Genomic DNA, 25,090 nt, shown 5'->3' on the forward strand with positions numbered 1-25,090 from the left:
ACTAATTGTTATTATTAACACTTCCTATTTGATGCCTAACAGAATTATTTAAGCATATTATACAAAACCTGTGTATATGTTAATACAGATTATCTGACATGTAACTTGTGTACTTATGCAAAGATCTTCTCGCTGTTCTTCTTCTTCTTCTTGTCACAGCTGGTCACCGCGGTCCAACCAGCATCTCTCATTCTCTTCATTGCAGCCAACTTCAGGAAGTTCCCGGGTGACTTTTGAGAGGCAGGGCTCTGAATCATCAAGTGTTCAGATAAAAAATAGAGTTCATATTTATGTTTTCATGCATAAATATCATTTTTAACTACACCCATAAGTAATGTGTTACCTTTTTGAAGGTGTTGAGTTTGCAATGTGAAGCAGAAAAAACTGATGCTGATTCGTTTGCAAAGGTCTGTCAAAGAGAAAAAACAGAAACAGGACAAATAAGCTCTTATGGTGATCTTGCACAGACAATCCAATATTAATTCACACATTATTGGAAAGATTCTGTAAATTAAAAAAAAACACGCACCAGAAGATCATTATTATCAGAGCTGTCAGACTTAGGGTCGAGCTGGATGGTCGTCTTCTTCCAGCGCGCTGCTTTTTCATCAGAAGGTGGCGTTCTTATCCTGTAGGACTGTAAGGGAATTCACAGAGTAAATGTCAGCAAAGGTCACTGACATTTTTATTCATTTGGGAAAATGTCAGAATAATACAGTATATTACTCTGATCTTTGATGTTCCGCCAACCTTGTTGGTCATAGTTTTAGAGGCTTTCGAGTCGTCGTTGTGAAAGTCCTACGATGCAAAGTCAGTATCAATTTCAAATATCATGTATAGTATTCTTAAATCGACAGATAAAGATTAAACTAAATCACTCTATTTACTTTATTAATCCATAGCTGCTACACAAAGAGCCTGTTAATGAATCCACAAACTGATTGACAGAGATTTCTGGAATTACTAGACAGATATTTAACTGGTGTCTACCTTTTTCTTTGGTGTTGTTCTGAATGAGGATCTGAGAGATTCAGTGTCAGGTTCCTTGAAAACAGAAAACATTGATTGTGATGATGGAATGATTATGAATAACAGGTGAGTCAATACACAGTATTTAACTGAAATGTTTTCAGGGCCCGACCATGCCAGTTAAAATCTCAGGGACAGCTGCTTATGAATACAAATTACCTGATTTATTTTCCAATTCACGTCAACATTAGAGAATTTACCTGAAATGAGACAAGTGTTTTAGTAAGCTCACCACGCTCTTCAGGATGGCAGCACTTCCATCATCTCTGCTGTTTGAGGGAGTTCTCCTGGTCCTGGAGAAGTTGAACACGTATCTCTTTGAAGCACTTTCCTTTGGAGTCTCTGAACATCCGTCTTGTTTACGGTTTGAAGCAGGTGACTACAATTTTGAACATAACTTGGTTGGTTAAGTGATGAAAAACAAATGTCCTCAGTAGAATATTTGCAGTTGGAGAGACTCTCTACCTGCTCGGTCATTGATTCTGACAGTGGAGTGAATTTCATTGATGACATCTCTTTCTTCAGATCAATGAGCTCCTTTTGTAGGTTTTCCTAATGGCAAGAAAAAGTGTTTCTCAAAAACTTTATCATTTCACAATAAAAAAATAAAATTGATTCAAACCAGGTCATACCATCTTTGTTATTTCTGTCTTCAGCTCTTTCTTGAGTTCATCTTTTTCAGTCTTAAGCTTCAAGAGATCCAACTCCTTATTTAAGAAAAATAATTTTGGAAAATATTAGGATACAACTGATTTATTATCTTATTGTGACATATATAAATGTAAGTGTTTTCGTTCATACCAGGGATTTCAATTGAGCAACAGCCCCCGACTCCCTCTTCTTGTTGTCCTCAAGCTCTGCATCCTTTTCCTCAACCATGCGCTCGTACTGGCTCTAATGAAGACACATCTCTTGTTTGGAACTGACAGTCAGGAACATTTTTTCAGACACAACATACGTCACATGATAGCTTTACCTTATGTTTCTCCATAAGAGCGACCATATCTGCTATCTTCTGTTGACACTTGAGTTCTGCTTCCTCTTTGTTCTTGCCGGCCTCTGCTGCTGTTACTTTGAGCTTCTGTAGCTGTGAGACAAGATGCGCTTATTCTTCTTTGTTTATTCTAAGCAGCTAAAAATGTGGCACATAACTTAACATTATTTAACTAACCTCATTCTCAAGCTCTGCTGTGAAGGTTGATTTATTCTCAAGATCCATCAGCAATTCCTGTTGGTCTTCTTCGTTCTGTTTTTTAAGGCTCAGGGACTCATCCTGAAGATCACTGATCTAAAGACAAAAGTATGCACGTAAATTTAAAAGGCAATATTCATTAAAATCTTCTATATGAATATTACAAACTGGAAAATTTAAAACATAAACATACCACATTTTCAAGCTGACTGGATTTCGTGATCTCCTTTGCTATTTGTTTCTTAAGCACTTTATTCTGAAAAGATAGTGTACAGATAGATACAAACTGTTAAGCTAAATAAACATGAAACTTTTATCAATTGTTATAGTTTGACATTTATCACAAACCTCTTTCTGGTATTCCTCCTGGGCTTTTTGTTTAACCTCAATCTTCCTCTTGATATTGAACAACTGAAAAACAAAATATTTCTTGTTGGTTCCAGTAAAGTTCAAAAAGAATAAAAACATTTAAACATTTTCAGTATTTTAAAATCACCTTTGCTTCCACAGTTTTGATCAGTTTTTCTTTTTCTGTAACTTCGTCCTGCAGAAGTTCACACTAAACACAAAAAGCAAAAACTATGTTTAGTACTTTGAGAACCATTTAGAGTTGTTTGTGTATTGATGCTTATTCTGGTTAGCATTCTTACGTTTTCTTCAATTTTCTTCTGCATCGTTTCAGTTTCTTGACATTTCCTTTGGAATCTGGTATCAATGGACTTTAGTTCCTCGCTATTTAACAAAATATGCCATTTTTAATCTTCAAAACTACACATTCTCAAAAAATACTTTTGTTTCTAACCTGTGAACTCACTGTAAAGATAAGTTTTCTTCCTCGAGTCTTTGAATTTCCTTTGTGAGCTTTGCAGCCTTCTCTTCACTCTCCTGATCAATCAGTATTTGTAAGTAACAAATAAATGAAACAATCCAACTATCAACCCAAACGTCTACACATGATAATGGACTCATGAGATCACATATGAATGGATAATTAATGAAGACTTGCCTCAGTAGCTTTCGCATTAGACGATCCACTCTCAAACTGCTGCTGAACGGCCATCTTCTCAGACTGAAGCTCATCAAAGTTAGATAACAGCTCTTCATACTTTGCTCTTTAAAATGACAAAAGATAAACATTAGACAGTTTAATTTAATATTCTATGAGCTGACGTTATGGCCTGGCTGGATGTAATGAACTCACTTGTGGTTTGTGGCTTCTTTCCTCAGTTGCTCCGTATTGTCTTTATTTTTCTTCTTCTCAGTAAACAATTGCCCCTCAAGCTCCTGCACTTTGAGCTGAGGGTATTAGAAAAAACACAAAATATTACCAAACACTTTTTTATGATAAAAACAAATTTCCCAAAAGCGGAGCAAGAAAATGAAAATGCATTAAAACCTCAGTCACAGTGGATTTCTTTTTTAAATCTTCTTGTGCTTCTTCAGCAGCTTGACAAGCCTTCTTCAGTAGTTGGTTCTCAGCAGAGGCCATTTCCAATTCACTCTGCAGCAATAAAAGCCAAATAATGTACATTATATTAAGGTATCTGTAAGGAATCTATATCAGGCATTCAAATAAACATATTTTTTTCCTGAGATAAAGTATTTATGTTCACCTTAAATAGCTGGACTTCTTCAGTTTTCTTTGAAAGCTCAGCAGACAGTTCCTCCACTCTGACTTCAGTTATGTTGACCTTATCCTTCATGGACTCAAGGGACTTTAATTTTATGTCCTAGGAACAACAATATACATGTTGACTTTTCAGCAATGTTTATATTACAAGTGCATAAAGAATAGAGACTTTTCTTCAAAAGACTCTTTACCAGTTCATTTTCAAGGATTTGGATCTGCCCGTCTTTCTCAGCATTCTGCTCCTTGGACTCACCTGTTAAAAAAATTCAAAAAGTTTTGTTCAGCTGGACAGAGCATCACATAAAAACACATATCTCACACGGTGGGACTTACGTAAAACGACACGCCTTATCTCCAGTTCCTCGTTGTTTGCCATGAGTTTTTCCTCAAGCTCTTGAGCCCTTGAAAATGAGTCAAAAACAAAGAATGTAATGATACAAGTAAAAACTGTATTTTGTCCAAAAAATATGAAGTTTTCAGAAGTTAACATACCTCTGCATCTCTAAGGCCAATGAACTCTGTAGCTCTTCAACGGTTGTCTGAATCTGCTCCAGCTTCTCCGCTTGTTGAGTTTTAACTGTGTCCAGCTCCTGCAAGCTTAAGTCTTTGCTTTGGATGATCTGAGCACATTCGTCTTTACTCTGTTTCAGCGCTGCAGCCGTGGCTTCGTGATTTTTCTTTGAGAGAGTAATAATGTGTCAATCAATGCCGACAGAACACAGCAGAACAGAGCCCAGTTTCACTGAGAATCACAACAATCTCAACCTACTCACCTGAGTTTCTTCACGCTGATGCTCGGCTGTTTGCAGCTTTTGAAAAAGAGATTCCAGTTCGGTTTGTGAGCTTTTCAGAAGTTCATTTTGTTGATCTGTAAGAGCAGTAATTACTGGATATGACATAATCTCAACATCACTAATAATCCTCAAACTGAAGTTAACTTAAAAGAACAGTTGATTTCATGTGGTGTTCAGTGGATTGATATATTTATTTCTGTCATTTTAATAAGCAGATAAACAAGGGTCCTGAGACACTGCAGACGAAATTGTCACCAGCTACAAAAACCTTATCTTATCTAATCATGATCTTACTTGTGGTCTCCTGAAGTTGTTTGCCCTGCTTCTGGGCTTCCTTCAGGTCAAGCAGGATTTCTTGTAGTTCATTTTCCTTATTCCTAAGTTTTGTTTGAAGCTCTGCAACCTGTCAATGCAACATCATCCTTCAATTGTTGTTTCAAAGCTTGTTGTCCAGTTCCAAAATACATTAATCTTTTTTTTTCACAAACCTCTTCCTCCTTCATGTTGTATTCTTGACAATATTTCTCTTTGATTTCATCAAACTGCAGCAAGCCTTCTTTCACTGGGAGAAGATACAATTATTATAAAAATGTAGTCTTTGCTGTTATTTCGGGATTAAATTATAATATATTTTATATTACTGCGATGAAAATCATACCTTTGTGCAATTCCTGTTGATCAGCTTCTACTCGAATGCAGAGGTTTTCGAATACTCTAATCAGTTTCTACAGAAAAAAATCCCATTACTTGTAAACAATTTCCAACAAATAATCCTTTATATAAATACTTTATCATGACAAATATATATGTGTTTTACCTGAACACTTTCACTGTTTTCCAGAAAGAGCTGATGAGTTTCTTCTCTTTCAGATTCAACTACAAAATATAAATTTTGGTAAAAACATTCTGTATTTTCTGCTCCGTAGCAATATGTCTGACATGTATGGGCGGCTCTTTTTACTTACAGAGATGCATTTTCTCAGTTGACCGCTGGAAGGTGTCCTTCAGTATGTTACACAGGTTCCTGGTTGCGTTGTTTCTGCATTTAACATGAATTTTTCATCAAATAAAACACTAAATTACCTATATTGTCATACATATTTAAAAATCACATTTATCAAAACCCATACTTGTTCCTCAAATCCTCATTTTCACCGATCTGCTCCTCCAGCTTTAAACTGAGACTTTCATTTCCAAACTGTAAAAAAAGGACACACACAACAGATAACACCATACATATTTCAAAAGGGGTTCAAATGTGCGGTTAAAAACATCTGCACGTATGAGAGAGAGACACTCACCTGTTGTTCCTGAATGGCCTTGCGCTGAGTTTCTATTGTTCTTTTGTTTTCTTGGAGTCTTCTTTCCTTCTGCAATGTGTCAGAATCCACTTTGACCTTCCAGACCTTAATTTTATCAACTTCATCAAGCAGCTTGGTATAGAGCTGCCCATGATTACTCTTATTCTGGGGAACAATCACAATGATGGGAAGTTAACCGAGATACTGTAGAACTGTTGTAGAAGCCGAGTACATATTTCTCCTCATATTTATCATTTCCATACAATGAAAATATTACCTCATCTTTTTCCATCGGTGTCACAACTTTCATCTTGTGAAAGTCTTTTAAGGAGAGAAAATAATGCATTTACAACGTGAACAATAACCAGATAATTGTGTTGAAACTATATTTACAGTGTTGTGTCACACCTTGTCTGGTGGGTTTAGTTGGTGTAACCATACTTGTATCGGGAAAAGCCATCTTTTGCCCTTTGTCGAAGTAGACACTGTACTCCTAGAGGAAAAAACAACAATTATAGAAATATTAGTCACATCTTTTACGTTAAGCTGTCTCCATACATGAAACTTTCAGTGCTCCCAAGTGTAAATCCTCTTTCAGACGTGAGTTAGCATCACGATGCTTTTACTTGATTCATCGATATGATGTCGGTTTAACTATTTGTTAATGGAGCTCACCTGCTGTAATGTATTCATGAAATCACCGCACTTGTCCACAGCCTCCTGAGGCCTCACAGCAGACACCTGACCGGCGTTGACCCGGGGGGGCACCAGCAGTTTGAAGTTAAAAGCTCGGTCTCGCTCCATCCTGAAAGAACCACAATAACACATAGTAGTTAGCAGAGGTGGAGGAAGTATGCAAATCCATAACACACAATATAGATAAGAATACAACAATGTAAGCATACTCTATTAGATGTTTGTTTGTGATTCAAACTCCCAACTAATCATGGTATTAAAAGTACATTTTTCTTTATATTGAATGTAAAGAAGTCACCAGATAATTGATGACAGAGGAAGTTTCTGTGTTTTATAGGCTTCAAATAAGTTGTAATGTCAAATCTTCATCAGGTAGCAACATCTGTTGAATAAATGTTGTGCAGCGAGATTAACGACAAGTTTAAAATGTCATCAAATAGTGAAGACAAGTATCTTATCTACTGTAGAGGAAGCTAATTTGTAGCACTTCAGTAGTTGAATTAGCTTTAAAGCTAGCATGGCTAACTCTCTATCCAAAGAAAAAAATATTTAATATAGTAAATTTAATGATAATGTGAGAAAGCACGGCAAGGATTTGACTTCAACCCACTCACCTGACTGCTGTTCAACTTGCTAATGCTAACTCGGTTTAGCAGGCTAGTTAACCGGGGGTGTAGCATGCGGAGCTAGCACGTTAGCTAACTTCACAGAACTCCCAGTAAAACAAAAATAAAACCGCAGATGGACAAATTAAAACACCGGGCTTCCGCTGTGGCGACGTTATTCTCCCGGTAAAGAACAACGGGACGTACCTGCGTGAACCGGGAGGTTTCACCGGTAGAGAAACGGGAGGACGTGACGGACGGTAACCGTTAGACTGCGGTTAACCGTTAAACTGCTGTGACGCAGTCCAGGTGAGCTCGTTCGCTGATGAGAGCTCGGGTCGTTCTGCTGTAACGGTCGACAAGGTGCCTGCGTCCGTTATCGGACAGGGTATATATAAAGTTACACTCACACTCACATGGGAGGGATGAGAGTTAATAGTTTTTATAATAATGATTTTTATTAGTTACAAAACACAGATGATGCCATTCAAATACTCATACAGAGCTGGAAAGTAATGTATGTGTCATGTGTCCAAGCAATTATAAGCTTGTCTATTATATTTTATATTTATTATATGTTATGTTTTACAAATAATATTCGGGTTATTGTAATTGAATTAGTGGAATTGAAAGGTCATACGTGTTATGTTTTGTTTGGCTGATGTGTATTGTTATTGTGGGAGATAATTAATTAGTATATACTTTAATCTATATATTTTATTGTATTGCATTTAGACTTTTTGTATTAAGCTCTTTCTACTTTGCTTTTATTGTAATTACTGCACTGCTGAGTTGAGCTGGTTCTTCTTGTCCAACTCCTTCATTGTACTGTTGACCCTGTGTCAACGCACACATGAAAAATACTACTTGAAACTAATGTTAATAAACAACTTGTTACTGTTGAAACTGTGTTGCTGCTATTTTTCCTTTGTAAAAAGAGATTTTTAATCTTAATGACACTAATCTGGTTAATAATAGATAATAATAAAGGCTGATAATACATTTATTTTAGATCATTATATATATAATAGGCTATTCTGAAACATGAATTTACTTTTTTTAATTGAACTTTCATACTTTTACTTCAGTAAAACTTTAAAAGCAGAATAATTATTTGTGTTATGGTTATTTTTGAGTTTTTGCTATTTTACCAAAGCAAAATATGGTATTCTCCACCTCAAGTAGGATGGAATATACAGTACATGTCACCCCAGATAGACAGTGACCAACAAATAGTCTGTTGTTCCAATAGCTGACCAGTGGGCCACATAATAAGCAGCTGTCCATCAAAAAGCCCCAGACTTTGAAAGCGGAGACTCTGGTCACTCTGATGAAATATGTGGGCTATTGTTACCTCAAACCCATCATTTAATAAGACCTATGGGACAAATAGAAGTACAAGATATTGCATTTGCCGCTGCCAGGCCAAGACTTTGAGACCATCAGCTGAGGATTCAGTGAGGTTTGCAGGTTCATTGACGGAATCGTACGTTCAGAAAAGAAGTGGGAGACAGGCCAAACAAGTAGAAACTGATCAATGGAGCCTTAAATAAATTTGACAGGGGATAAAAAAAGAAGAAAAGCTTTCAGAGTCTTTAGATGGTCTAATTTAACTCATCGGCATCTTAAAAAACATGAATTATGCAGAATGAATGAAACGAAAACTTGTGAAACTATGTCTATGTCCGAAAATTCACTATAATTTTTGAACATTTCTCTACAGGAGAAAGCACAAGTGAAAAAGCAGTTTTGTACAGAATAGTCCAGCATGAATAGCAGACCTGTTACTACAGCTACTGCTACCTGTCTAAATGTATCCTTATAATAAAATAAGAATATAAACTGAGGATACAGTGAACATGTTTGTATTCTTGTCAATTGACAGTTTATTGAATTTTCTGAAACTTGTTAAATTTACATGAACTTGTAGTCATTTTCCTATCGTGAATGTGCAACAAGGTTCAAAGCCCTAAGAATAATTAATAATTTGCATCATTCATCATCAAACATTTAACCAAAATAAGGCAAGTTCATGAGAGGAACTGAGATTACATGAACACATTTGTGGAATATAGAATATTGTGGAAATGAGGGGGTTTTAAAACCTTCAAAAAGTGCAAATAGGGTGCGACCAGGTCTTTGTAAACACAAAAATGTCTTTAAAATTAGTTTGAAAGGAACAAGGGCGGTGAATACTTTAATAATGCTCTTTCATATATGTTAATTTTCTCTTTTACAAAATAAACCATGCTCTGTAAATGTTACTTAATATTTATATATTAAACTAGCTACTATAATATGTTGCAGTAAAGAGTAAAGAGTGATACAATCTGAAATTTAAAAAAAACAACATATTAATATGTTATAGTGACATTAAAGGCAAAGTAAAATTTAATAGTCTAACAAACACATTATAACAGTTCATGGTAGAATATCAGGTATTATATGTGAATTGTTTTATAAAAGTTTAAAGGGCTTTAATAGGTGTGTAAATATTTTACATGGTTTTGCAAATGAAGCGATGATTTCTATGGTGGTCCTCAAATACAATGCATTATGAAACAGAACATTGTTTCTCTATACTGCTTCACGCAAGCATCTGTTTTAATGAATATGATATATAATATACATCTCACAGACAATATTAAATTGGAGAAACAGTAACCTAGCGTGGTGCAGAACGCTAGACGGTGTCGTCTGTCCTCGTAGCGTCCGCCACTTCCTGGGCAGCATTGTCCCTGTTGGACTCTTGCTCTCCACCTCCCCCCCTGGCCCTCCTCTCCTCATCTCTTTTCTCTTGGTCCAGCAGCCGGTAGTTGAGTCCCATCCCCGCAAACAGGAAGATGCTGGAGATGATGAGGATGATCCCGCAGCCCTGGTACGTGTACTTGTAATCATGATATATGTCTTTGAACCTTCCTGGGAAGACAAGAAGGGTCAGGTTTCATTCCACTGTGCCTAACATCACACATATGGGTTCATTAACATGTCCGTCATCTTCATATATTGGTTGATGTACTTACCAAGCAAAGGGGGGCCCAGCAACACTGGCCCACACTCCACTATAGTGACCAGGCCGACAGCGCTGGAGAAGCGCTGAGCTCCCACCAGGTCCATCAAGGTCTCAAAAAGCACTGAGCTCAGCCAGCCGAACGCAAACCCAAAGAAGATGGCGTAAACTACAAAGCCTTTGTAGTCCACTGACATGGGAGCTAGCACGTGGCACACACCGTTGTACAGCACAGACGCAGCAAAGAAGTACTGGATCCTGGGCCGCACCCATTTGGTGTTTGCCACTATGCCCATTGAGGGCCGGGCGACCATGTCAACAAAGGCGAGCACAGACAACAAGAAGGCTGCTTGTTCTTTAGGGATGTCTTTACTCTTGGCATAGTTGCTGAGGAACACCAAAGGAGCAAAGAGGCCGAAGAACATGATGATGTTGCCCATGATATAAAGCAAAAACCCACGGTGCTTGAACAAAGAGAGGTCAATGAAGCTGTTGATGGTCTGGATCACAGTCTTGCTCTCTGTGGACTCCTCCACTGGTCTGGGTTTGGGTCCGATGGGCCGCATGAGGGACCCGGCAACGCAGCAGTTGAAGAGCAGGCCGCCGAGGATCAGGAAACTTCCTCTCCAGCCGAACCGGTCGAAGAACCAGGTGTTCAAAGGAGCCAGGGTGGAGAGGAACACAGGACTGCCGGCCATGGCAATGCCATTAGCGATAGGACGCTTCTTGTAGAAGTATTTTCCAATCATGGTGAGGGCTGGGTTGAGGTTGAAGGCCAAACCCAAACCTAAAAGATTTTAAATGATTCACGTTAAATATATGAGCTTAAATAAAACATTATTTTCTTTTTTTGTGTGTGTGTGCTATTATTTTTCAAGAACACAAGAGGGCAACGGTGCGCAGGCAAGAAAATGGTTGAGTCGTGACTGAATTTAAAAATATAAAAAAAGTAAAAATAGGTACCTCCCACCACTCCAATACAAAAGTACAGTTGTTCAATAGAATTGCAGAACGAGGCAGCAACGAGGCCCAATCCAGACAGACATCCTCCGGCCATCATAACAGGACGACTCCCATATTTATTCACCAGGATGCTGCTGATGGGACCTTAACAGAAAAAAAAGCAAAATAAAAAGCAAACACACATGCATATTAAAACAGAGAGATGCTGATATCTACTCCATCATCAACTCACAGTTCAACATTTAACCACCAGAGGGCTCTGGTGCCACATCTGTGGCTCAACGCATTCAAACAACTCATGCAATCGCTTTTTTGTTAGTGCTGCACTGCAGTAGATGTGTTCTCCTGTCATTAATAATGCAATCTGTCAGAAAAACCATGAAAGCTGTAATGAAATAATCACTTATTTGGTTCAGGGATTCATATAAATTGACATAGGAATGATTTGTTTGTGAATTCTTCCTAAATGGACTTTAAACACATTTGAAAAGATTATTGGAAGCAACTCAGTGGGTGGGAGTATTCAAGTGTGTGTGTGTGTGTCTGTGTCAGGCAACAGTAAACCAACTAATTAATATGCATGCAACTTGGATTCTACATCAATTCAACAAAATCCCAAAAACTTGTAAACAAATGGCTGAAAATCCAAAGCAGGGTTCAGGTCACCGCAAACCACCTCCATCTACAGCTTATAACAACTGGCCTAAATGAGTGTGAGGATCCATGCAGGAGACACTTCTGCCTCTCTGCCAAATCCCTGCACTACCCAATGAACCCAAATGGAAACTGACAGATTTTGTTTAGTGGTTGTCCAGTCTCATTTGCCAGCACGGTGCAAGACAAAGGGTTTTTAAATTGTAATACAGAGAGACCGCACTCCCAACAATGAGTTTTTTCCTTCCGCCTTGCAGGGAGAGTAGCTTCGGATAAAAAAAAAAAAAGAAGAGACAAACCAATGTGGAATATTATTGTAATGAATCCCAAATTGAAGGAGTGCGGAGGTATGCAACAGTGACTTGTTAATGAACTTCCGCTGGTGTGCTCGGAATGTTGAACAAACAGCAACAACGTCAGCTGTCATCCACTCACGGCTCCGAGAAACAACTTGTCACTTACTTTCAATTATCATGCATAGCTTCCTTTTCATCAGTGTGTATTTATGTACAAAGACAACATTTGCATTAACTGGCAAAGTTACGCGGGGACATTGAGAGACATCGAGACGACTGAGGCTCCAAACTTGTGAGGAGAGGTGCAAATATCACTTATACAGCGGTGAAAGTAGATGAAATTCATTATGTGTTGCTTCTGATATTACACAATATCTTCATGGTGTTGCAGGGGTTGGCATAGTAAGAAGTTTCCTGGTTCAAACCCTAACTCGGATGGGGCCTTGCTGCGTGGAGTTTGTATGTTCTCCCCATGTCTGTGTGGGTTTCCAGCTTCCTCCCATGGTCCCAAAACATGAAGAGTGGGGTCAGGTTGATTGGAGATGCTAAATCGATTGTAGGTGTGAGTGTGATGTTGTCGTTTCTCTGTGTATTGACCCTGAGACTTGTCCAGGGTGAACCTCCCGAGCTGCCCCTGCGACCCTCCAAGAAAAGCGATGAAGATAATGGATACGTGGACAATGAAAAATGAAAGAAAAATCAACAGTGTCAATCAGAGAGCAGCCTTCAGTCATTATCCAGCACAGGCCGCCCCCGTCCATTGCAGCGTTTATATTCAGATTAAAAAAACTAAACTCACTTTCAACATCTAAGGTTATACAATAATTTATTTCATTTTATTTTATAAATTTCTCTCTTTTTTCTGGGTGCTATTTTAATCCTTTAACATATTTTTACATTTCTGTAAGGTTTTTATTCTTTTTATGTCTTTAACATGTTTGAACCTCTTCACCTACCACTTTCTCTTATTTCGCTTGAAATTGGCCTTTTGATTTCATGTAATTGTGTGTCTATGTGTTTTTTAATGTTCAATGTCCCTGTACAGCACCTTGACTCATACCTCTGTGTATGAAATGTGCTTCACAGATAAAGCTGCCCCTGCCTCTTCTATAGCTTGCATGTCACCCTGCAGCTACTTGCATAAGCAGCACCGATTCCTTTAACGGCAGATATGTGGAAACTTGCCTTAATAGAAAATATGTAGTAAAAAACACAATATAAATCTTTATCTAAAACATTCAATATGCAATGTTAGCAGTTCCAGCTTAGCAAGAAAATACTGTCTACTTTTATTTGATTGCTTGCAGATCTTGCAAATAAATTTTAGCCTCATGCCAGAAAAAGTAGATTGGATATAAAGTGTTTTATATGCTGGTATATTATAGAGATTCCACTTCAAATCAGTTTGGCACGCTGAGGCAACTTTCAAAAAACTTTCCTGAGATTAGAGAAAGTTGCCTGTGTCATCATCTTTCCCAGTTTATCACACATTAGGGTAAAGAGAGCCGCAGTGTTTTGACTTCAGAGCCGGACCGTCTGCAGGGACGAGGGGAGCTGCTTTGAACTTTGTTCTCTCAGTGTTCCCTCAAGAACGAGGCCTGATCATCACGGGACTGGCCCGACCTGTGTGACATCACCCAGAGAACCGCTCATCTTATTAGTGAAGGAATACGACCAAACTCTAAAAGCACAGGGGAAAACAACATGGCTACAAACCCCCTCACATGCCCCAGAGACAGATACGCCTTCAAACAGCAGATACAGTTTTATTTTATCTCAGTATGAGATGTTTGATTTAAGCTGCATCATAATTCTGAGCGTCTGTGGTCTCTATGTGGACAAACCAAGGCTGAGAGGTGACAGTGCTCACAGTAATGGATCGGCTCTTCACCGGACACAGCCTGAATAAATCTGCCAGGTGTCAAACGTTAACAGAGCCGCGTTGGTCAGGTTGTGTTTTCAGTCATAGCTCACCTCCGCCATACATCACGGCCAACATGATGGAGGAGATCCAGGACACCTGGCTGCTGGTCACGTCGAAGATTACCTCGATCTCTTTGAAGAAGACTGTGATGGACTTGGGGAATGCATAAGAGAAGCCAATTGATATGAAAGCCCCGATCACCACCATCCAGCCCCAGCCGCCTTCGGGTGGAGTGTAGCCTTTAGGACCACCAACGGCGGGCGCCATTATTACTGGAATATAACCACCTCTTCAAACTGAACACGGTTTTCAAATATGAGGACCTGTTCAGGAGAGAAAAAAGCAATTCATTTTTATTTTAGATTAATTCAAGTTTCTCTTAATCATTATTAATTTATGTTATTGTCGAAGATAATTTACAGACTGAAAGATGAAATAGTTAAGTTCAGTAACTTCAACAATATTAAAGACAATGAATGAATGAGCCATTTTCAATACCTAAATATTACTTTCTACATTACTGACTGAGCAATGAAAGTGTTTTATTTTTAACATTAAATAAGTAATAAAAGTAAATGGGAGATATGACTATTTTAACATTTAATCATTTATACAGATTAAAAAAATAAACTAAACTATGATTTTAGTTTGTATGTTTCCTGAGGTCATCAGGGTTCACCTTTAAACTTTCAACGATCTTCCAATAGGAGTGAACTCGATGTGGTGCTGTGTGGTTAATGGATGTGACTCACGTCTGCCACAGTTCACCTGTTAAGTTTGTCCTTTCAGAACTGTAAGTCGGTCTGACTTTCTAATTCCACTTTCTGTGCAGGTTTCACTTCATTTCAACGGAACCATTAATGATGGGTGTGGGGAGGAGACGTGGGTGCAGTGCAACTCTCGCCGAAGGTTTTCTTCCGCTAATCTGATAGAAAGTTGTTCAGAGGCGTCGGTGTCAAATGCTTCAAAGCTGAAAAAAAAATAAAATAAGCAGTATTCACGTTAAGCACATAATGGTAAAACATAATATTGCTTCCAGAGTTATGCAAACCCTTTTACCCTTTAATTACACAGTTATGTTTCTTTTCTGTCCAACCACCAGTAAGTGCTTTTCACATCTGAACTGGAAAATATATTTTACCTTCATTATGTAGAAAATATTCACGTTGACAGCTGTGTGACAGTTCTGATCCTTATGCCCCCTGACGCTGGTTTTGTCTCATCCACAATACTGACTGGACTTTTGAATCCAGTCATTGTGCACGTTAAGCATCAAGGTGTGGAGCGCAGGGTGCGGTACAGTGCAACCCCGGCACACTGACCTTTAAGCACCACTCAGCACCGCTGCTCTGCCGAAACCTCGCACGTACTCCAAAAGATCAGATTTGTCAAAAAACATTTCCCTAACTCGACAACAGAGTTTAAGATTCCGGACGCCATTCGTGGCCTGGCGTTGCTTTGAATTGCTCTCTGCGTGATATTGACTGAGCTCCCCCCCCCCACTGATCCTCCACAGTCTCACTTCAGAGGTGATGAATAAGAGTCCATCTGCAGAGTCAAGCGGTTTTACTGTATTGTTTACACAGAGGAGACTATTCGAGGAGAACATCGATCAGACCGTGGATACAGGTTGAATTTACACTGCTCAATAGCCCGCTGCGATCCTCGGGAGTGGGGGATGATATAGTGTTTTTCAGCCAAGGAGGACTTGATTTGGTTGATGAATTAGTTTAGCGTTGTGGAAACTTATTGGGTAGGCCAGTTGTGTGCAGCGAGTGGTGAATATTTAATGTGTTAAAGAACTTTTGTTATTGAGCTGGGATTTTAGCTGCTGCTATGCAGCTGTAAAAGCGCCTGCTGCATTATTCTGCAGATAAATTAGGTAAAGGAGGAGACATAGGAATTTGTGTCACTTGGGGGTAACAAATTAAAGTTGCATACAGGCAACACATAAAGTTAAAATAGTGTAATAAAAGTGGTTTTGTATATATTAGAATATCAGGAACTTTTCGGCATCTTGTAAGTTGAACAGAGACAGTGATGTCTGCAGGGGGCGGTACACGTATCAGGAATAACAGATGATACAAACAGGTGATTTTTGAAAAAGCTCACCTATCGGTTAGCTAATACAAATGTACCAATGAGCCTTTCACAGGTATATAGGTATCTGCATTTATATATCGGCCGGTTTTTTGGAATCGGACGTTTTACCCCCCAATACCAGTATCCGGATTTGCCAAAAATCCACATGGGTCCGGCTCTGGTCATCATCACATATCAACATTTGACCCTTGAGTGTTCTACTGTGGAACAAGGCCTCGAACACATGAGATGTTCTCAGGGAACCATTTAAACCTACTAACGATAAACAGAATAATTCATCATTTCAGGAAGTGCAGGGCCGGTGTAGCTGATCTTAGCTTAGCAGAACGACTAGAGGAACAGTGGAACAGCTAACCTGGCTCTGTCCAGATTAAAATAACAGCATACAACCAGAAATGTCTGTGTTTCATTGATCAAACCAGTGCAAACAAAGAGGGTTTGAAGAACAGAGATGGATGTTTTGGATCCACAGCCGTCAGCTTTTCCTCTTTCACAACAGAAGTTCTGCACAATCACATGAAAGTCAGCAGAAAAGATTTTCATTGTCTTAAAATAGACGCACCGCACATCGACGAGGCTTCTCAAATAGGACAGGGTGCTGGGGAGAAGCTCCGCGCTGGCAGCACCGAGACGACTCTGAGGGTGTTTTTAAAGAAAAAGTTAAAAACGTCTCAATCGTGAACATTAGATTATGAACAGAGGGACGAGATGAGACAGACGGGACAATGGAATGACAGGAAGTGCTGGAATAATGAATACAACTGATTTCATACAGAGGACGGATCGTCTTGGCTCTAAAACGCAGGGGAAGATGTGAGCTATCAAACATTTCTCTGAGTTGATTAATTTAAGGTTGACAGGAGAGTGATGTAAGCAGACAAATGCCCTCCCCTCCCACCACCACCACCTTCTCTCATCAGGTCTAAATAAAGCAGTTAAAGTAGGCAGCCTCAAAGTGCCACTTGACAACATACAGATATCAGCACAAAGCAGGGTCAGCTCTGCAGAGGACACTAACACAGCAGGATTGAAAGTCAATGCATAAAGAGATTTTAACAGAAATATTAAACGCTGCATCCAACTCCACAGACCCGGAGTGGATTGTCTAAATTCCCCCTCTTGAGTTATTTAATCAGCCAAATGTTTGTTTAATAGATTTCGTGTGATTCACAGTAAATGTACCTTGAGTTATGTTAAATTAACATCAAATTCTACTTCTTTTGCTTGATTTTCTTTTTCCCATTTTAGTTTCTGGCAAAAGTATTTTGCATTCACCCCACAGGCCTCCTTTGACCTGCAGGTTTCTAATACCACTCATTAGATCCAGTGAATTTGTCTGATTAATGATAGATGAAGAACAGTGTGTTGAATATTTGTTCAGGGAAGATGTGGCTCCCTCACATATATTTGCAGCACTGACAAATAAATACATCTTTCGTGGATATCCAGGCTGAAAACAGAATACTCCAATGCAGGTAATTACTTTTAAAGCAACGTCTGGTAGATGCCGGGTGTTGCACGTCGTCTTTGTCAGGCGTCTTCTTACCTTGGCAGGAGCTCTCCAACTAGGCCAGATGAGCTCTGCAGATAAACACAGTCTCTGAGGCACGTAAACACGCCGCAGACATCATTGAATGGGACTCAGTGTCTCTGAATATGTATGAAAGGAAAAAGAAATATCTCTGCATATGTTTTCACAAATACTCCAGACGTGATCTGTGGCTCCGTATCCACTGTGACAGTCCTGACGTTGCCCGTGGCACCTCGGCCTCAGACTTCATCTGCTTCCTCCAGTGACTCAAGTGGAAAAGTTGAGTTCGTTCAGTGTCCGGATCAAACGGCTGGACAATCTGGACACGACGGTGCTAAACGCTGGGGTCGGTCCACTTCTTATAGGCAGCGGGAGGCTTAGTGCCGTGCCCCTACCACACTTTCTCCACCCCTCTGTCATGTGCCGGGCTCGCACACACAAGGTAGTTCACGCCGTGGCCGTCCAGCATGTGTGACCTAAGAGGATATCGAAGAATGTCTGCACTCTGAGAGATAAGATGCTTTCTGGGACACTGTTTTCCTGCATCTGCTGATTTATCAGCGTCATGTCAATTTAGACATTGTTTCGGGTCAGCCACCTGAAAGAAAGATTTCTGAAACCTTCAGGGGTCAGTGCTGGTTGAGCCTTTATGCTGAACTCCTCGAGGAGCCATTAATGACTCTGTGAAAGGAAAGGGCCGGCAAAGTGCCCTCACATTTTTTGACATCCTTGATACATGATTTGTCTTTGTTGCGCTGTTTTATGTTTTTCCTCTCTTTCCTCTTTCACTGCAATAAGAACTTTCCTTTTTTATTGCTTTTCAACCTGAGGATTCAATAGAGCACAGCCAACAATTCTTAGTTTTCTCCCGGGGTCGGTTATTCACAAGTTGGTAGAATGGAAAAGAATTTGGGACATAAACTTTCATATGTGGACAAACAGTCACTCAAATGCACGCACACATTTGTACTTCTATCTTAGTGAGGACACTAACACACACTAATATATTCCCTATTCCTTTACCCTAACCATAACCATCCTAACTAAATGCCTAACCCTAAAACAAAGTCTTAACCCTCAAACAGCCCTTTGAAAAAGTGAGGGCCGGTCAAAATGTCCTCACTTTCCAAAAATGTCCTCACTCTGTCGGGCCTATGCTTAAAAAAGTCCTCAGACCTTCCATGGATTGTAGTCTGTTGTAATTTTATATATACATTTATTGCCAGCTATAGTTGTGATGGACGTGTAACTACTGCCCTCTCATGGAAAATAAAGATAATCTTGATCCCTAATCCACTTTTGTTCAGACCAAGATATTTCAGCAGATTGTGAAAGTGTAGCATGATCATGATACAGACATGGTTCATGGTCCCCAGAGGATGAATCCTGTAGATTACAATGTTGCAGATCTAGATGGTAAATCCTTTGACTTTTCCTCTAAATATTTTAGATTAATCTTAAAAATATCTCTGTCGGTTGGATTGCGATGGAATTCGATACAGACATTCACGGCTGTTCCCTCGAGGATGAATTGGAACGACTCTGATCTATTTATACAGAAACTTCCTTGTTCAGACATCACAAAGTGCTCCACAGTAACCGATTAAAGAAAGAGAGGAAAAAAGGGGCACGGTTAAAAAAAAAAAAAATTAATAAAATAAGTAAAACTGTAATAAAATGGGCTTGCATTTGCTTTTAAAGGTACAGATGGTGTCGACAGATATTAAAAACATCCTCAGAGAGACACGAGTGTGGATGCAGACTCTGAGTCTTTTGTCTGCATGCAAAGTAACTGTTAGCTGCCATATCTGCTTTAAATCTGAAGAGGACTCCGGTGTTTCTGTCAGATTAAAGCATATCACCACAGCACGCCTTGCTCTGATTGTATCTCTTGTGTGAATCGTGAGAGGTTTTTACAGTCTGAGCCTCGCTGTTCATATCTTTGTCTTCCTTTTGGAATCCCTCAGCACAAATAATTACATTTTCGCTGACCAGTAGAGGAGCAGGAATCTGTCTATTTTATCGGTGGAGTGACTCTTAGTGCAGCAGATCTCAACTCAAAAGCTCAGGCACCATGATACCATCCGCTCTCACATCACATCCAATCACGTCTGGGTGTCTGTGGGCTACGTGTCAGAGCTGTCGGTGCCCTGGGAGTTAATTGTGCTAATCCTCTTGTATGAGCGGTCAGGACCAGAGAAGTGGTGGGCAGGGTGGGTGGGTGTGGGGGGGCATGCTTAGTCAGGGGTTATGTTATAGTAAACAGGCTGCAGGTGGTACAGCTTTCTACAGCAGTCATGTAAAAAGGATTTTAAAGTTGCAACTCTGTGAAATGAGTTTCTGCACCAAAAAAGTCACAACCAGACCAAACGTCTCTGTAGCTGCAGCAAACACAAACCACCTGTTGGGACTGTATGTTAGAGCCTAGTGTTTTAAATGTTGTTATATTTATGCTTTATATTTGATGAAAAACTAATGGATCAAATGCAACAAAGACTTTAAACTGGGTTCAGACTTTCAGGTGGGAAAACATCCTTCAATGTAAAAATGAACTGAGACTTTAGCCCCAAAATAACTGCTCTGCTGTTGTAAGTATAAAAACGGTTTGATGATCAGTAAAAACAGAAGCCTATAAAATTGCAGAATTATTTTCTGCTTTTTAAACATATCATTACATTTCCTTTCTGTCTGGTAACAAATGTTTCAAGGCCGATCAGGAAGCACGGCAGTAAAACACCTTATAGCATGCGTCAGAGGGATTAAAATTGATTAGCTCAGCCATGTGAAACACAGCCGCTGTACAGTATAAAAAGCTATAGTATGATTGTATACATTCCCAATCAAGCTGAGGCGTTCTCTGTCACAGCACCACTGTTCTTTGTTCATTACTGTGACTGATCTGCCTTGTGTTCACATGCAGTAATCCCACCCCACATAAAGTGTACAGTACCTACCTCTTCTTGATACAGACATATAATAAGAACACGGATAGTTCTTTTTTTTTAAAACAACAACAGTGGAGCCCGGAACCTAACAAAGTACCTGAATGTAATTGGCTCATAGAACTGACACCCACAGGTCAGATGTCAGTGGAAATGACCTTTTCACTGAGGCAGGTGGTGGAGATGAGAGCGGAGTAAATCCCAGTTAGCTGAACTGGGAGCGAGAGCAGGCTTCATAAAGGGTCAGTGTGAGGGCAGGGTGTTAAAGAAAAAACCAATTAGCTCACACATACCAGTAGGACAACATCTGTTTCATTTAGTGGCTGCATTGACAGCCGAGCTTTCACCTGCTACAGTGTAGAAAAGGCCCCAACGCGCCCCCCCCCCCCCCCCCCCCCCCACCGACTTAATCACACAAACTGTTTGTGTGTTTGTTGCGGGTCCTCTCAGGACAGAGGAGCCGGCGCTGGCAGAGAGTTTCTCCGAGGAACAAAGCCAGTAACAAGTCACTGAGACACTGAGCTTGGAAGTGACTGAAGGTCCGTCCGGCTCCGGCAGCAATGCATCATTTGCTTGAGAAAGCCGTTCAGGGAACATTAGTCTCTTGAATGGCTTACTAAAGGATATAATGCTCTTATTAGATCAATGAGACCTGAGGCAGCGCATTTATCACATGAGGATTAATGGACTTTTCGGATCCTCAGAGTACAGTCTGTTTTATCTCAGGCGACGCAGACTGGAGTGGTGTTGAGGACAGTTTCTGTGGATCAAACTTTAGTTTCAAAGTTTTGTCGTAAGTGGACCTGTGTCCGTCACTGTAAGTTAAAGACAGATAACCTGTGTCTCAGAAGCTGCGTTTGAATTCTGATTGAACCACAGCGGCGTGACCACCCTGTCCCATTTTGAGTGCTTACCTATCCCAGGATTCATTGCACACTGGTGACAAAGCTAATGAGCTAGCTATGTGCATGGTTAGTTTATAGGGTATATAAAAAAAATGTAATTGAGGCGTGATATTTTACAGTTTAACTGTAAACTTTATCACAAACTATGAATAAAAGGAAATCATCTTCTTTTAGTTACCACTGGTATATTGGAGGCGTGAGTTACTTAGCAAGCGAGAGTGAGGGAGTAATGGTGTAGCAGGTCCGAGCTGAACATGTACATTCTGAATCATGGTACCAATCCTGCACTCGTGTTTTCAGTGTTCCGCCAAGTCTGATCTTGAGAGTTGATTTTTGTTATCAGCCAATCACAGCTTTTGCTGAAGGACAGTGGGCGGTTACCTCCACCTAGCAGCAAAATCTGACCATGTGTGAAAGAGAGGGCGTACAAAGTCCAGCATCACTAGCATCACTGCAGAAGCATTTACTTGTCATACATTGATAATAAGGATAAGTGCAGAACATGTTTTTCCATTTTTTAAATCCCAATCTTCAAATATAAAATTCTACATTAAGATTAAAAACCTTGGGTCCACTGTAATTCTTTAAATGAACCTGACCATGTATCATAGCTTCCAGCTGTGTCTGCATTGAACGGGGGTATGTCCCGGATAATAATTACACCAGCAACAACACGGTTCTTTTCTAGATACACCTGAGTGCAATAACAACATTACACAACCTAATCTTTCTAATTTGTCGTCGTGCTGTGTGGCTCAACACGCGGCTGACTGTGAATCCTAATGTGCTCGGACAGACCAGAGTGTGCAGGTCCGTGCCAGAGCTCCAGCATCACGCACATGTGTATTTTTATTGAATCACAAATGATTCATGAGGTATTGTTACACGTCAGAGCACATTTCAATGTTATAACACAGAGTTTGAGACAGAGCGACACACACACACACACCACCATGCTGGAACTGCAACTTTTAAGGTTTCTGATAAATATCTCAGTTGCACACGCTTTGTTTTGATCTCCTGTTTGTTAACAAGCCTCCTACACTTCCATCAGTCATACACACACACACACACACACACACACACACACACACACACACACACACAGTCAACCCTCTCTCTTTCCCTCGAGCGCTCCTTTGTGCTGACAGACATCCGGCTCCACATACTTCCGGCAAAAGGCTTTAATTGTAACACACCATACGTTGTGCTGAGCTGAGGCCACAGGCTGGACCCGTGTGCGACCATGGACCTTCATGTTTTGTTCTCCATTCCGCCACTTGATGCACCTGCCTCGCTTGCACAGTTTTTCAATAAAGAGCTGGTATTGAAAGTTGAGTATATGAAGGTACTTCCATCTTAAAACACAATCAGACGATGCATGTTATACACACAAAATCACAGGTTTCGGTTGTGAAACAGTGATTTATCTTTTTTTTTGCATGTTCTATGTCCTCAGTCCACATCAAACAAAACCCAAACTCCCTTCTTGTTTGGGTACAAGTGGATTTATCTCATTTCTTTGTTATTTGCCTCATTATTTTTAACAGTATCTGGTCTTTATTATCAGTATGACAAGAAGAAATGTTAAACCTAAATAGAGGTTTCTGTTCTACTTTCTTTAAACATTTACATTTTGAAGCACTTTTCTAACCCAACAGCTAAATTTCCCCTGGAAGAGCAACTCGCACTAAAGATCAAATGTGCTCTGCATCATAAAATACAAATATTTGTGCAAAGAGAAAAACCTCCAGCAGCAGAGGTCTGGAAGTTTATTTGTGTTCTTTCATTATACACAAGAGAGAGTTTTTCTGATACAAACACTTTTATAGATTTTAATATTTAATGATTTCATTTTTAAATAAATAAAATCCAACCTCTTTCCCACCCAAATCAAATGCAATTTATAAACACACTGTTCACACGGCACATATTTGTCCGGTGGAAAAACAAAGAAATAGAAAAATGAATCCGACGTGTTTTTCTTAATCTCTGGAGAGTGAACAGCCTGGTGGTGATTCATCACACAGCAAACATCGAGCAGAGCGGTTTACTGTGTGCACACATAAAGCATGTATGATCGGGGCATGTTCCGCTATCACAGGGATCCCAGTGTTTGATAACAGAGCATTTGAGATGAAGTGAGGACCTTGACGCTGACATGTGGCAGCAGCGCCTGTCATCAACTAAAGATACATAGATTAGCTCCAGAGGGAACAAAAAGACAGGGGACACAGTCGTCAGTAGCAAAGCATGACTGTAGTTTCCCTAAACGGACTGGATTTGAAAAAGTCCTATTGCTATGTTGAAGTAAAAATAAAATCCTGCATCTGCACCAAAGTGTCATGAGTTGTCCCCTGATATATAAACCAAGTTTCTTTTTTGTGAAGTCTTGCTTATAAACAAACCAATAACTAACTTAAATTCAATCAATCTGCACTAAAATGTAATGGCCTCTTCCCTGACCTATACCACATCGCTCCACCAGGTTTTGTGGACAGGGGTGAAAACATAACGGCGGATATAATTAAATCCAAACTTATGACAAGTGACAAGAAACTGTCTCTTTGACTGTGGTCGGCTCAAGTTCCGTCCACTAACATGGAGAAGGTGGGGCTTATGGCCTATAGCAGGGGTGTCCAAACTTTTTGTCCCGAGGGCCACATACAGAAAAAAATACCAAGGACTGGGCCACTCACGCCGCCACGCCCCCCTTCCCTGGAGTGGACTGTTGACAGTCGCGTCGCTCAGGGCGGGGGGGGCGTGGCGTGGTGGCGTTCTGAGGGACAGCTAGCAAGTCAGCAAAGCAATTCACCGCCAGACCACTAGGTGGAGTAACGTTTTTTGTCGAAGACAACCTTAAGGACACCTTCTTTGTGTGTGGCAGTCTTTGTCGACTGTTTATTACTTTTTCTGGAGGACAAATTTGTCCCTGATCTTTCTACACTGCTTCGTACATTCGTCAACCTGCAAACCGACGTCAGCCGAGATCTCCTTCCAGGAATTGCAGGTCATCTGCGTGTCCTTGTATTTAGTCAGTGACGGGTTATACAAGTGGTCATACTTTCAGATCTCTTCTGCCAAGTGCTCTTCTATTTGGTCCATATCCGTTCTTCTAAATCTTCCTTGGTTTCTGCCGGTATTATGGGGCATGAAACCAGAAATATATCTCTGGAAAGGATGTAGTTAGCGGACCAATCACAACCTTGCGGGCTGCGTGAGGCTTGCGTAGCTTTGTCGTATAGTTACAAAAAGCATGCACCGGCCTCTCCCCTGTCGAAGAAGCCTGGCCCCATAAAGCAAAACAAAGTGCTTTGAGTAAGTGCCATTTGACCGCTACTAAATTTTAAGTTTTTTTAAAAATTTTTTATACATTATATTTTTAGACATTGATGCGGGCCAATTAAAAATGGATGGCGGGCCGCAGTTGGCCCGCGGGCCATAGGCTTCAGCCACCAGGGGGCTATATCGGCACTTTGGCTTCACTTTTGGCGAGCTGTCATCTCGTCCATCTT

General features: G+C 40.1%; 2 protein-coding genes across 3 annotated transcripts; both read right to left on the reverse strand.

Moving 5' to 3' along the window:
• Window positions 1-113: 113 nt before the first annotated feature.
• Window positions 114-6,750, reverse strand: sycp1 (synaptonemal complex protein 1). Its single transcript, XM_061070094.1, has 35 exons — window positions 6,622-6,750; window positions 6,355-6,439; window positions 6,224-6,267; window positions 5,947-6,111; window positions 5,776-5,843; window positions 5,611-5,684; window positions 5,463-5,521; window positions 5,304-5,370; window positions 5,134-5,207; window positions 4,940-5,048; window positions 4,625-4,719; window positions 4,344-4,528; window positions 4,185-4,252; window positions 4,043-4,104; window positions 3,835-3,951; window positions 3,618-3,722; window positions 3,423-3,517; window positions 3,224-3,333; window positions 3,161-3,168; window positions 3,036-3,106; window positions 2,872-2,953; window positions 2,718-2,780; window positions 2,570-2,632; window positions 2,415-2,477; window positions 2,201-2,317; window positions 2,006-2,116; window positions 1,831-1,923; window positions 1,662-1,736; window positions 1,495-1,581; window positions 1,262-1,408; window positions 991-1,044; window positions 727-798; window positions 530-637; window positions 344-409; window positions 114-248 (listed from the first exon to the last, which is right to left on the reverse strand). Exons 1-35 carry the CDS (start codon window positions 6,748-6,750, stop codon window positions 114-116), a joined length of 3,126 nt encoding a protein of 1,041 aa, XP_060926077.1.
• Window positions 6,751-9,930: 3,180 nt separating this feature from the next.
• slc16a1a (solute carrier family 16 member 1a) lies at window positions 9,931-14,361 on the reverse strand. Of its 2 annotated transcripts, none has more exons than XM_061070415.1 (4): window positions 14,145-14,361; window positions 11,221-11,364; window positions 10,271-11,044; window positions 9,931-10,166 (listed from the first exon to the last, which is right to left on the reverse strand). In XM_061070415.1, the coding sequence occupies exons 1-4, from the start codon at window positions 14,359-14,361 to the stop codon at window positions 9,931-9,933; spliced, it is 1,371 nt and encodes a 456-aa protein (XP_060926398.1). The 2 variants fall into 2 exon arrangements, with proteins under 2 accessions (XP_060926398.1, XP_060926397.1); XM_061070414.1 differs by having other exon boundaries at window positions 9,931-10,162; window positions 10,267-11,044.
• Window positions 14,362-25,090: the final 10,729 nt, after the last annotated feature.

Source organism: Limanda limanda, chromosome 4 (genome assembly GCF_963576545.1).
Source record: "Limanda limanda chromosome 4, fLimLim1.1, whole genome shotgun sequence".
NCBI classification, from domain to species: domain Eukaryota; kingdom Metazoa; phylum Chordata; class Actinopteri; order Pleuronectiformes; family Pleuronectidae; genus Limanda; species Limanda limanda.

Excerpts from the sequence above, each read along its gene's own strand:
- sycp1 (XM_061070094.1), bottom strand. The coding sequence starts at position 6,750 with ATGGAGCGAGACCGAGCTTTTAACTTCAAACTGCTGGTGCCCCCCCGG. Across the intron at positions 6,112-6,223 it reads CACCGATGGAAAAAGATGAG|AATAAGAGTAATCATGGGCA; the intron begins GTAATATTTTCA and ends ATTGTTCCCCAG. Across the intron at positions 3,952-4,042 it reads AAATCCTTGAAAATGAACTG|GACATAAAATTAAAGTCCCT; the intron begins GTAAAGAGTCTT and ends TGTTGTTCCTAG.
- slc16a1a (XM_061070415.1), bottom strand. The coding sequence starts at position 14,361 with ATGGCGCCCGCCGTTGGTGGTCCTAAAGGCTACACTCCACCCGAAGGC. Across the intron at positions 11,365-14,144 it reads GGCCGTGATGTATGGCGGAG|GTCCCATCAGCAGCATCCTG; the intron begins GTGAGCTATGAC and ends TTTTCTGTTAAG. Across the intron at positions 11,045-11,220 it reads TTGTATTGGAGTGGTGGGAG|GTTTGGGTTTGGCCTTCAAC; the intron begins GTACCTATTTTT and ends AAAATCTTTTAG.